The following is a 13,338-nucleotide window of genomic DNA, read 5'->3' on the forward strand; positions in this document are numbered from 1 at the left end:
AGTACTTTGATGAATATTGTTGCACAAGTATCTGCTTGCCTTCTTTTCTTTAAAAAAAAAAATGTATATATATGTGTGTGCATGTGTGTCTGTCTATCTATTACTACTATATATATATATATATATATATATATATCTAGTAGCAGAATTGCTGGGTTATATTGTAACTTTTAAGTTTACAAAATGGCTGCATCATTTACATTCCCACCAGAAATAGATGAGGGTTCCAATTTCTCCACATTCTTGGTACATTTGTTATTTGATTTTAGCTAGCCTAGTGGCATTAAGTAGTATCTCACTGGGTCCTGGTGGCACAGTGGTTAAGCGCTTGGTTGCTTATTGAAATGTTGATGCTCCACAGGAGGAAAGACCTGACTGTTTGTTTCCATAATGATTATAGACTTGGAAACCACATAGGGGCTGTTCTTCTACTCTTGTCTTGTAGAAGACATTCACTATGAATCAGAATTGGCTCAACAGTATTGGGTTTTGCCTTGTTTTGTTTTTTAGTGAATAAAGATATTGAGCATTTTGCCATGTGCTTGTTAGGTATATGCATCTGTTCTTTGGAGAAATGTCTATTTAAATTCTTTGCACATTTTAAAAATTGGGTTGTTTTCTTGTTGATTTGTAAGAGTTCTTTATATATTCCGGTATACATATTCCTTATCAGACATGATTTTTAAACATTTTCTACCCTTTCTGTAGATTTTCTTTTCTCTTGATTTTGACCTTTGAAGCAATCTGATGAGTGCCTTTATACGTTGCTGCAAGAGTTAGCGTGAGGTTTTAAATGTAGAGAGTAATTTATCTAGTGAAAATGTTGTATTTGTGTATATTACAAAATAAAGTACAATTCTCAACAAAATTACAACTTACTAGAGCTCGAGGAGTCCTGGTTTGGTGCTGTGGATTGGCAGTTTACAGTACAGGTATGTGGCGCTGTGGGTTAATGCGCCAGACTGCAAAGCCATTTGAACTGCAAGGTTGGCGGTTCAAACTCAACCAGTTGCTCCTTGGAAACCCTACACAGGGTTGCTATGGGTCGGAATCGACTCTGCGGCACTCAACAACAACAACATAGCTCAAGGAATGTGTTCTTGTAACTGTATTTCTCATAAGTGATTTTTGTTATCTAACTATATTTCTGAAGGAGCTCTGGTAGCGTAGTGGTTACAAATCGGGCTGTGAACCTCAAGGGCAGCAGTTCAAAACTACCAGCTGTTCCGCGGGAGAAAGATGAGGCTTTCTGCTCCCGTAAAGATTTCCAGCCTCGGAAACCCTGTACAGGGTCGCTATGAGTCGAAACCGACTCCACGGCACATAACAACAACAACAACAACTATATTTCTGATTTCAATTTTTATGCCTTTCCAAATCCAGTAACTCCTCATGAATTTTTTCTTCAGTGACACTTTATAGTTATATGCTGTTGTTGTTATGTGACTCCGGATCAGTTCCGACTCCTAGCGATCCTGTTATAGGGTTTCCGAGACTTTAAATCTTTGCGGAGCACAAAGCCTCATCTTTCTCCTGTGAAGCGCCTGGCAGCCCCAAATCGCGGACCTTGTGGTTCGCAGTCCAGCGCGTATGATATATTGAGTTAATTTGTAAGCCGTATTTCATTTTCTGGATAATAGTTTTCTTAATACCAAATAGTAAAGGGTTCTATGTTTTGTTTTTATTATCAAGATAAATAAATAGGACTGTATGATGTTGTCATTGTTAAGTGCTGTTGTGTCGCTTCCTACCCATAGCGACCCTGTATAGGGTTTCCAAGGAACAGCTGATGAGCTTGAACTGCCACCCTTGCAGTTTAAACGACTTTACAGTCTGTCACATTAACCCACAGCGCTGTAAACTGCCAGTCCATCTTGTATGATAGTTAAACACTATTTTTAACTTTTTTTTTTTTTCCGTTCTGTTCATTACCTAATTGGGTGGATGTATGTGCCATGCATATATGGTTAAAATTACTTAAGATTATGGTGTAAAGCGGAGTCCCAATGTGCATTGCTTAAGTATTTGGCTGCTAAGCAAAAGGTTGACTGTTCAAACCCATCAACCATTCCTCAGAAGAACATTGTCTGCTTCCATAAAGATTTGAGCCTGGAAAACTATATGGGGAAGTTCTGCTCTGTCTTATAGGGTTGCTTTGAGTTGGAATTTGACTTCATGGCAGTGGGTATTTTTGCCACCACCAGTTATCATGGTTATGACTCTGACTATCATGGTTATCAGTTGTCACTCTGACTTGTGGCAGCCCAGTGTGAATCAGAGAAGAGCCGTGCTCCCTAGTTTCTCAATGGCTGATTTTTCAGAAGGCGATTACCAGGTCCTGGTGGACTTGACTAGAAGTAACTTGGTGGACTGAAACCTCCAAGCGTTTGTTTAGTAACACCTGAGCATATTAACTGTTTGTGCCACCTACAGGTGCCATTTTAAGATACTGTTGTTGTTATGTGCCGTGGAGTCGGTTCCGACTCATAGTGACCCTGTCCAGGGTTTCCGAGGCTGTAAATCTTTACAGGAGTACAAAGTCTCATCTTTCTCCTGCGAAACAGCTAGTAGTTTTGAACTGCTGACCTTGTGGTTCGCAGCCCCAGTCGTAACCACTACGCTACCAGAGCTCCTTATTTTAAGATATGTTGTTGTTGCTGTAAAGTGCCGTCTGGTCGGTTCCGACCCATAATGACCCTGAACAGGGTTTTAGAGGCTGTAAATCTTTACGGGAGCAGAAAGCCTCATCTTCCTTGGAGCAGCTGGTAGTTTCCAACTGCTGAACTTGCGGTCCGCAGCCCGATATGTAACCACTATGCTACCACATCTATAGGGGATATTAATATTTAGAACGTTTACATCTCTTAAGCAGAAATTTATCAATGCTCACAATATGTCTTCTTTCTAACAGGAGGATATGAACCTTAATGAAGAACGTAAAGCTCCTTTGCGAAATAAAGATTTTACTACCAAACGTGAGATGGTTGGCCAGTATATTTCTGCCACTGCCAAATCTGTAAGTAGTGACACTTTCCTAGAAACAACATAATGAGTCTAGCATTATCTGTTTTGAAACAAAACAAAACAAAAAAAGGCTTCAAAGCTTCACATTCTAGTCTCAATAAGTACTCATCTAGACTATTTAGAACACAATTTATACATGTTTTTGTAAGCTATTATTACATATTTTTTCCAAAACTCTTCATATTTAGAAATTAGATACTTCATTATTCTAAATTAGAAAGACTAAGGATAGAAGGCTCTGAGTTATTAATCCTGCGAGTTTTTGAGCAGAGGTTTTGTGCACTTACTGAAAATTGATAGCAATTTACAGATATTCTACAGCATGTATGGTTTGTTAGATGAAAATGTTGGATTTTGAGGGAGATTACTAATGTAGCATAGTCATAAACTTTCACTTAATTTATATTAAAGCTACATGTCTGGTGTCTGCTTGCGTGGCATTTTGACAATATTTTAAAATATGCACTTTTGTTCATTTAAAAATTATTTTAATGTGATGCTAATTATATAAACTACCTTATAACATTGTACAGCTTTATTAATTAAATCTGTTTTGTGAGTTTCAAGAAATTTGCAAGTAGTGTTTATTGAAAGGACTTGCTATCAACGGAAAAAAACTTAGTGTTTTAAGAGAATATTTTCCTTCATTTACTTTCTAACATGATTCCAAAAGTAGCTTTCATGTGTGATTTCATTTTGTAAGAAAATGTAGTTTTGAAATGGTAAAATGTCTATTTTTCTGTATAGAAAACCTTTCATATCTAGAGTCCATAAAATCACTTTATATACACACATGTATATATGTGTGTACACACACACACACACACACACACACACATTCAGACATATTTTAAATTTAAAAAGTTGTTTGGTGAAATAACAGTTCACTGCCAAACATGAATTTAAAAATTATATGGATATCCTATTAATTCTACTTCAGTACAGTTATTCCAGTGACAATTACTAATGTATTTTGCCCTGGATTCTACGACTGTATTGATTCTATATTGTACTTTAAGCAAGCTAAATCTAAATGCTGAGCTATTTAAACATAACACATTGCAGCTCTGTCAGAGCTGAGCAACAGCATGTTTTTTAATTTTCTTCTGGTATCCAAGGGCAGAAATATGTTTCAAGTGATAAGTGAAATTTGCCATGAGCGTCGTTTTCAATAGAATTAGGTGATGCATAGGGTTTTACTTTGAAATTCTGATGAATCTCTTCTCATTTTTGCACTCCAGTTATTGTTCACAGTAAAATGCTGTAGGAAATGCAGGCTGTACACTCAGTGTTATTTTTCAAGTACCTAAAGGCAAATACACTAGTAAATCTATGTAACTAAATCTGAGTGCAAAGTACAGATAATAATGTATGAATAATCATGTGGTATTTTTAATGATAAGATGTTTTTAGTATCACTGGCTCATTTTTTGTTGTTGTTGTGTGTATATATGTGGGACTGAATGATTTTTGCTCTCCGTCTCCTACACAGAACTCTTTTCATGTGTTCATATGTTGTTTACTCTTCAGTTGACCCAAAAAGAAAAAACCCCAAAAAGACATATTTTAGGTTAGGTGAAAATGCTGACATTTTGGTAAATATTTGATGAATTCTCTTGAATTGATTTATTTATAAGATGGCTGTTTCTCAAAAGGCTTGGAATTTCCTATTAAAGGCATTAGCCTCATAACCAGTACTGTACTCATTATGACTCTTATTTGGTTCACTCAGCATATAGCCGAACAATTGATATGTGCACAGCACTTTCATTAAAGTTCAAGGGATATATACATTTTATTTGCTAACATTTTTCATGAAACAGATATTAGGAAAGCCCATTGAAAAGATGTTTTAAAGCTTTCTCACTTTGGGTGGACATTAATTAGTGCTGTGTTCTTCATCATTAAACAAAAGACAATGTTTGTGTAGTTTCCTTTTGAAAGTGAGTGGGGTACTATTCAATTACAAACAATACCTTGGCCTCTTGATGATCATGATACTCATCATGTTTACCTATGCATAATCAAGATTTCTATCCTGCGGTCTGTCTTTCATTATGCTTTAGATATGCCTAACATGTTTTGTACTTTTTTCACTTACCTTTTCATCTATCTGTTTAGTACACTCACTGATTTGCAGTATAGCCTTCTTTAACGTAAATATGATTGAAACCGCTCCTTTATGAAAATGCTTTCTAGGTAGTCAAAATTTCCATCTTGAAGGAAAAAAGAAAAACAAAGTCTCTGGTGGAAAAGTGTTTTATAGTCACATGTAAAACATCAGTGAGAAATATAGTTAAAACTGAACATAAATTGTACATTTCCTCCTTTGACATTTACATTATTCATTTTGTATGGAATCTGAAAACAAAACAAAACAAGCCATGAGCTCAGTAAGAAATGTCCGTCATTTTCCTGGGTTCCTGAATAAGTACAGGAAAGTAAGGTGAAGTGATGCGTAGATACTTGGTCAAACCCAGATTCTAAAACATACATGTCTTTTGTTATGTATTTAATTTGTTGAAGTTAGTGTAGAATAAGAGCATATAAAGGAAATTACAAAGATATATTTAGGTCTCCCTTTTCCTCACCTCAACCCCCTATTTAAAGCCACATGGTTGTTGTTGTTGTTAAGTGCCGTCGAGTCGGTTCTGACCTGTAATGACCCTGCATAGGGTTTCCAAGGAGCGACTGGTGAGCTTGAAACACCAAACTTGTAGTTCAAAAGGCTTTGAAGTCTGGTGCATTAACCTACAGCGCCACACCATGGTAGAGGATGTTAAATTGTGTGAATGTTTACAGGGGGAAAATATTAATTTGAATAGCACTGTCAGCGATGAACTTTAAATAAAAAAAGACTCTTCTCTCCCTTCTCTTTCCTGTGAGCTGAAATCACTATAGGGTGGTTGGCACATGTAATAATTTGGCCACAAATTATCTAGGACAGTCTGTTTATATTTCAGAACACCAGCATATGTTTTCAGAAATGGAAAATTGAACTTTGTTAATAATATAGAAGTTGTCATACTTATACATAATATTAAAGGAGACGCATGTCAGTGATTTAGAGTAGTGACACTTACCAGTATATGTGTACACGTATATACATTTATGAGAAAAAGTTACTGACTGAAATCCTAACAGTAATTTTTGAAATGCCAATGTCATTATTAGAATATTAAGAATCTAGCATATTTCTGCCTTAAATCACAATCTTTGAAGTTGTGAATTAAAAATATGTTCATAAATTTCGGAGAACAATTCAGCCATTGAGAGTTATCTTTTTCCTTTCTTTAAATTTTATTTATTTATTGTTTTTTTGTAAGTTTTTATTGTGAATTGAGTGATAGTTTACACTGGAGAGCATTAGCTTTACATGAATCCTATCATATTTTGTTTCATTGCAATGATTTCAATCCCCTCTATGCATCATCATTCAACAGCATTTGCTTCCAATCCCTCTGTGTTTTTTTGGTTGTACACCTACCGAAGCACTCAGGAATATATAACCATTCAAACACCAAAGGATATACCCTGCACGCCACCCGGCTGCCAGTACACAGTCCCTATTCTTGAGTCTAGAGTCCCCTGCCGCTTGAAAAAAGAAAAACTTCAACAGGCACTACACATGTGTTATGTTGTCTTGAATGACTAGAATGTAAAAGATATAGTATATCTGTGTATGTTCATGTATTATGGTTTTGCTTTTGACATTTTCAGGTAATTTATCAGGTCGTCTTTTCTGGGTGTGGTCTGAGTATGGTGAAACAATTGTACTTAAATGTGACCAAACTAGTTTCTCTTAATTCAGTCTACTTATATATACTTCTGAATGCAATAATTTTGCAATCGGAATGAATTATTAAATTCAGTGTAGTCTTGTTTTTTTCTTTTTCACTGAGTTATATGGAGTGGCATTTTTATGTTATGATAGATTCATATTTTTTTGCTCTTGGTTTTTTGTTTTGTGTTAAACAGGGATTCATAAAACCTTGATCTTTTTGGTCAGATGAAATACTTTAGGGCAATACCATATCTTTTAATACAGACATTTGTTAATGGTACTAAAGCAGTCTTTAGTCACCTAAGCAATCACTGCCTGTAAACTAGTTTGTTGACTGACTATTTATTTAAGAAATTACTTCTGTTTGGAGATTCATGGATTCCTCTGAAAAAAATTGTTAGGAAGCTATCTTTTTGCACCTTGTGTTATACTGTTCAACTCATGACTTTTACTGTTATTTCAATTTAATTTTTATTGTATTTTTAAAGCACTAACTAAAAAATAGAGCATGTAATTATTAGTGGCTTTCAGATCAATGGTTTTAGATTGTGGATCAGCTCTTTTTGGACATTTCGTGATAATCAAACATGGGAATCTGATAAAAAAGATTTGATTTATATTTGGAATTTAGCATAAAATTATGTTTGGGACTAAGATTTTACTTCTTGTTTGCCTAGACACTATTCTGCCTCTTGGAAATTCTCTTATCTTTTATCCATTTAGAAAACTCAATGTTGTTGTTGTTAAGTGCTGTTCAGTTGGGTCTGACTCATAGTTACCCTGTATAGGGTTTCTGAGGAGTGACTGGTGAGCTTGAACCACCAATCTTGCAGTTCAAACTGACTTTGCAGTCCTGCGCATTAACCCACAGTGCCACACCAGAGTTCTCAATAGAAGTTGCTATTTTTGAACAGTTTCTTCCTTATGAATATGTGCATGTTTATATATAATATGCTTCTTTGTCTTCATATTATATATTGAATGCTTATAAAAGAAATGCTAGGATGACCTAGAAAGCTAGAATAATAAGCAATCTATCTTCTTTGTAATTTTAAGTTTCCAAATATAATACCATTATAGACCTTTCATTTATGTAAATATAAAGGATTCAAGTTTTTAACCTAAAGCTCATTCCCTAAATTAATGCATGGCTTTAAATGTAACATTTGTATTCTAAAGTGCCTCATTTCAATCCTAACAGTATGTCTGTCATTATGAGGCAAGAGGGAAATTTTTTTTTTCTATTGATACTTTTGAGGTGCTGTGAGCTGGTAAACTATCTAATGCCTCACTACACTTAATTTTGTATCACTTGATGCTGAAATTGCACTGTATGAGAAGCCCATTATAGCATGTTAAAAAAACAAATCCTCAAATACTGATTATCTTTTATTTGGGAATCCTTATTTCACAGATTTTGTACAATTTTTATTTGGTAGAAACTAGTACAGATATATTTGTTTTAGCCTCTAGATGTAAAGTATTAAAAGCGTAAATAGGGTGCGCTATTTACTAATTTACTAAACGCTAAACTTATGTGACAAGCTTCTGATTACTAATATTGTTGCTGTTTTTTTTTTTGTTTTGTTTTGTTTTTTAACACCATAACCACTCTCCGTTGACCACTACATGCAGATAGTTGGAAGTAAAGTTACGGTGAGTACAAAAGATGTGTTTTACCCTTAGATCTAAATTTGTGCTTTTAGGAATTGGAATGATTTTTTTTTTGCTGACAACCTTATATGTTTGATTCTTCTTCTGGTGCTTGTTTTTATCAAACAAAGTTGTGAGATGAATATTATGTTTAGGAGATCAGAATTTAGCTATGGTAAGTAATTTTCTCATGTGGTTTTGGAATGTCCTTTAAAAAATAGACTGTGCTTGTATATTTTGTCTTAGAAATGTTTACGTTTTCCTTGGAATTATGCCTGTGCTAGGTTTCAGACTTTGATTCAGTTGAAATCGTCTCTTACAATACTACTTTATGTTGTTTCTCAGGATGGCAGGGGAGACTCTAAACATGTTAGTTTAGACTAACTGGAAGTATTTAGCTATCTCATTTTGATTTTAGTCTCAGTGACTCAGTGTAAGAAAACCTTTGGCATGCAGTGAGAAGGCCTGTGTACTTGCCTTTGTTGAGTGTTACTAATTTGCTCTGTGATATGGTCAAGTCTTGTAATTTTCCTGGGTTTCAGTTATTAAATGGATAAATTGAGGTGATTGACTTAAATTATCTCTTAAGGTTCTTTTTGTTGCTGTCATTTACAGGTTTTATACTCAAAGGCATTGTGTTTCAGTACTATAATTACATGATACATTATTATGTAAAATACCAAAAATGGCTTGTATTGTGATTGAAAGCGATTTGTAATTACCTTGCTTTCATGAGTAAGCATTCTATTTTTAGAGAACAGAGCAGAGAACATTAAATTTGATATTGCCAAATACAGCATTATCTAGAATAGTGAATGTCTTTAGCACTTGTTTTGATTGTAAAAGTTGATTTCTTCTTGGGTTTCTTTTTGTTCATGTGATATCTTGACAGTTTGATTATTTCAAAAATCAGTAAATGTTTATTTTGTGTTTATTATATGCCAAGAACTGTGATAAGTACACTTGTTGTTGTTGCTGTTCTGTGCTGTCGAGTTGGTTCTGACTCATAGAGACCCTGAATAGGGTTTCTGAAGAGCAGCTGGTGATTTTGAACTGCCAACCTTGTGGTTTTCAGTCCAGTGCTGATCCACAGCGTCACAGCAGAAGTCTGAAAGGTGCACTGGTGACTGGAAAATAAGAATGAGATAAGATCTTAAAGTTTCAACAGTATATGAGAGGGCTTCAAAAAGCTCATAGAAAGTGGAATTAAAGGATAATGAGGCCCTCTTGAGTGTTAAAAAAATTAAATCTTAGATTATATATGGGGATTATAGGCAGTCCCTAGTATGTGGATGAGATCTGTTCCTAACTGTTCTTTAAGAATTTATAGATAAGTCATTGTAAGTGCATGCAATTCTTATTTTAGCCTTACTTTAATGCAAGAAAAGACTAGAAGCCTTTTCAGTGATTTAAAAACTGCATGTGTAGCCAAGTGAAGGTAATTGTAATGAAGAATTTGTGAGTAGGGTTGGATCAAAGGAGTTCTGGTAGTGTAGTGGGTTATGAGTTGGGCTGCTAACTGCAAGGTCAGCAGTTCGAATCTACCAACCATTCCGTGGGAGAAAGATGAGGCTTTCTGCTCCCGTAAAGATTTACAGTCTCAAAAAAAAAAAAAAAAAAAAGTTTACAGCCTCTGAAGCCCTATTTCAGGGTTACTGTGAGTTGGAATGCCATGGCACGGCACCACTACCAGGGTTGGTTCAAAGAGCCCAAATGACACAGTGGTTAAAACACTCAGCTGCTAATTGAAAGGTCAACAGTATGAACCCACCAGCTGCTCCATGAGATATGGCAGTCAGCTTTGTAAAAGTTGGTGGTGGTGTTAAGTGCCTTTGAGTCAATTCCAACTCATAGTGACCGTGTATAGGGCTTCCAAGGAATGACTTGTAAGTTTGAACTGCTGACCTTGTGGTTCATATGTTTGTTGGCTGCCAGGATCTCTTCCTTGGTGAAGTGTCTATTCATGTCCTGTGCCCATTTTTTAATTGGGTCATTTGTCTTTTTCTTGTAGACGTGTTGTAGTTTCCTATATATTTTAGAAATAAGTCCCTTGTCTAATGTGTCATTGCAAAAGATTTTTTCCCATTCTGTGGGTTCCCTTTTTACTCTTCTGGTGAAGTCTTTTGATGCACATAAGTTTTTAATTTTAGTATGCCCCACTCATCTATTTTGTCTACTTTTGTTTGTGTGGTTTTCAAAATGTTTGGTAGTCTGAGTATTCCCTGAATTAGTGCCCTCACATTTGTCCCTATTTTTTCATTGATGGCCTTCATAATTGTGGGATTCACATTTAGGTCTGACCTTGTGGTTCAAATCGACCTTGTGGTCCATTGCTTTATCCCACAGCACCGCACCAGGAAAAATTACAGCCTTGTAAATCCTATGGGGCAGTTCTTCTGTTCTATAGAGTCACTATGAGTCAGAATTGTTTTGATAGCAGTGGTTTTATGGTGCTATGTCCTTCCTTATTCTGTTTTACCAGAGTACACACATGTGTATCTCTCAATGGAATGGGATAAAACCATCCTCTTTTATATTACTGGTTAGAGACTTTGTAAGGAGCCCTGCAGATATAGTGGTTTGTTTGGATACCAACCATATGGTCAGTGGTTCGAACCTCCCAGCCACTCTGTGTGAGAAAGATGAGGCACTCTGCCTCTGTAAAGAGTTATATAGTGTTGGAAACCATATGGAGTAGTTCTGCTCTGCCTTATAGAGTCACTGTGAGTCAGAATTGACCAACAGCAATGGGATTTTGATTAGTTATTGATTCAGTTATTTTAAATGAGGGCAAATTTACATCACTTTAAAGAGCAAGTAGGTCTCTGAGGACAGGTCAGTTGGCATAACATGTCCACAAAGACAATGTTCTACATCCTATTTTGGTGAGTAGAGACTGGGGTCTTAAAAGCTTGTCAACAGTCATCTAAGGTGCAACTATTCATCTCTACCCCTTTGGAACTAAGTAGAGTAAAAAAAATTAGAGATGCAAGGAAGTAATAATTAGCCTTGAGGCTAGAAGAACTAAACAATCCTGAAGCTACCTCTGAAAGGGATCATGAAAGGGATCATGGATAGAGTGGCAGAATATGTAGAAAAAAACTTCAAAATTATTTAATGAAAAAACCCCACCAAAACTAAAAAACCAGTCTCTCCTGGTCAGAAGCAGACTGGAGGAACCTGAGCCTTCCACCACCCTTCAGGTCTAGAAATGAACTCACCCTCTTGTATAGGGGAGACAGTAGCACTAGTAAATGCTCACTATGAATAGTGGAATGGTCAATCATTCAAAATGAAAAAGGCAACATTTACCTAAGGACAAAGTTGAGAAGGAATGGGAAGGTGGGTGAAAGGGAAATAGGAACCACTGGGAAGAAGCACAACAACTTTTGTTGCATGGAGAGGATTGCAATCATTGAGCTGAAAGAAAGTGTATGATTTTTTCAAATGTGTAGCTGATAGTCTTATCTGTAAACCTTCACTCAATTCACAATAAAAAGTAAAAAAAAAAAAGAGAGGGGTGGGGATGACAAGTAGGAGTTGTCCATATAATCGGGAACTGCCGAGTGTAATGGGGATTCATATGTATGAAAAAGAAGTGGCGTTGGAATACTTAGGGAACACTTGTAAATTTCTGTATTTCCGCTTGTATTTCAAGAATTGTTATTATGATTGGAATTTGACTAGGGAAAGGAAGCTATGGCAAGGCTCCCAAGTTCTGTCAGTGATTCCAAACACAAAGGCTTGGAGAACTAACCAAGCCATGAGTGTGTGTGGAACTCTGGAAAGGGAGAAAAAGATGTTGAAACAAAAAAAATATATAGGCATCTCCCAGTTAAGAAAACTTGTACAAGCCCTTTCAAGTCATGTAAATTTATTATGGTTATGTCATCTTGCTCAGTTGACTCTTTAATCATGAGATAGTGCCCTTCTTTATCTCTTATGCTTGTTTTCTATTGCAGTTAGCTTGGTATATTTTATTCCATCCTTTAACTTTTAGTCTGGTTTTGTCTTTGTGTGTAAGGTGTGACTCTTGCAGGCAGCATATCGAAGGGTCTTGTTTTCGAATCCAATCTGCCACTCTCTGGCTCTTCACTGGTGCATTTAATCCATTGATATTCAGTGTAATTATCAATATTGATGCCTTTGAGTTGTGGTGTTGGAGGAGAATACTAAAAGTGCCATGGACTGCCAAAAGAACCAATAGATCTGTTTTGGAAGAAGTGCAGCCAAAGTGCTTCTTGGAGGCCAGGATGGCTAAGTATCGTTTCTAATACTTTGGACATATTGTCAGGAGGGAACAGTTGCTGGAGAAGGATGTCACGCTGGATAAGATGGAGGGTTCAGAGAAAAAGAGGAAGACCCCCAATGAGATGGATCGGCCAGGTGGCATCATTGATGGCGTCAAGTGTGGCAGCGGTAATGAGGTTGGCCCACGATCGGACATTGTTTCGTTCTGCTGTGCATGGGGTCGCTATGAGTTGGTTCCGACTCGATGGCACCTGACAACAACAACAATGAATTAATTGCTGTCATAATGCTAATTTTTTGTGGTGCTGTTTGTTCCTTTGTTCTGCATGCCTTCCTGTTCTGAGTTTGTGTTTTTGTGCTCTTTCTTGTCAGTTTCTTCTTAGTTTTCATGTTTCCTTGTTCTGCTTTGTTCAGGATAAGTTATGAACTATTAAATTTCTTTGGGGTTACCCTATAGTCTATTAATTTTTCCCTCCATTTAAGACAGTCTCAACAATAACATTGTATCCTGCAATATACCTGATCTCCTCACCACCTGGATCTCTGTTCTTATATTTTTCCCTTCTTTGACATTGTTATTATTTTGATCTTCGGTTGACCTCCCAGCTCCTTTGAATTCATTGTAA

The 13,338-nt window shown here is 36.1% G+C and overlaps 1 protein-coding gene across 1 annotated transcript in view; it reads left to right on the plus strand.

Moving 5' to 3' along the window:
* Positions 1–13,338, plus strand: part of DIAPH2 (diaphanous-related formin 2) — a 1,391,152-nt gene that overhangs the window by 123,799 nt on the left and 1,254,015 nt on the right. The window contains exon 4 of the mRNA XM_006872015.1: positions 2,912–3,016. Coding sequence (XP_006872077.1) covers positions 2,912–3,016 — 105 coding nt within the window. The remainder of the gene's footprint in view (positions 1–2,911; positions 3,017–13,338) is intronic.

This window comes from Chrysochloris asiatica, unplaced genomic scaffold (genome assembly GCF_000296735.1).
Source record: "Chrysochloris asiatica unplaced genomic scaffold, ChrAsi1.0 scaffold00180, whole genome shotgun sequence".
NCBI classification, from domain to species: Eukaryota; Metazoa; Chordata; class Mammalia; order Afrosoricida; family Chrysochloridae; genus Chrysochloris; species Chrysochloris asiatica.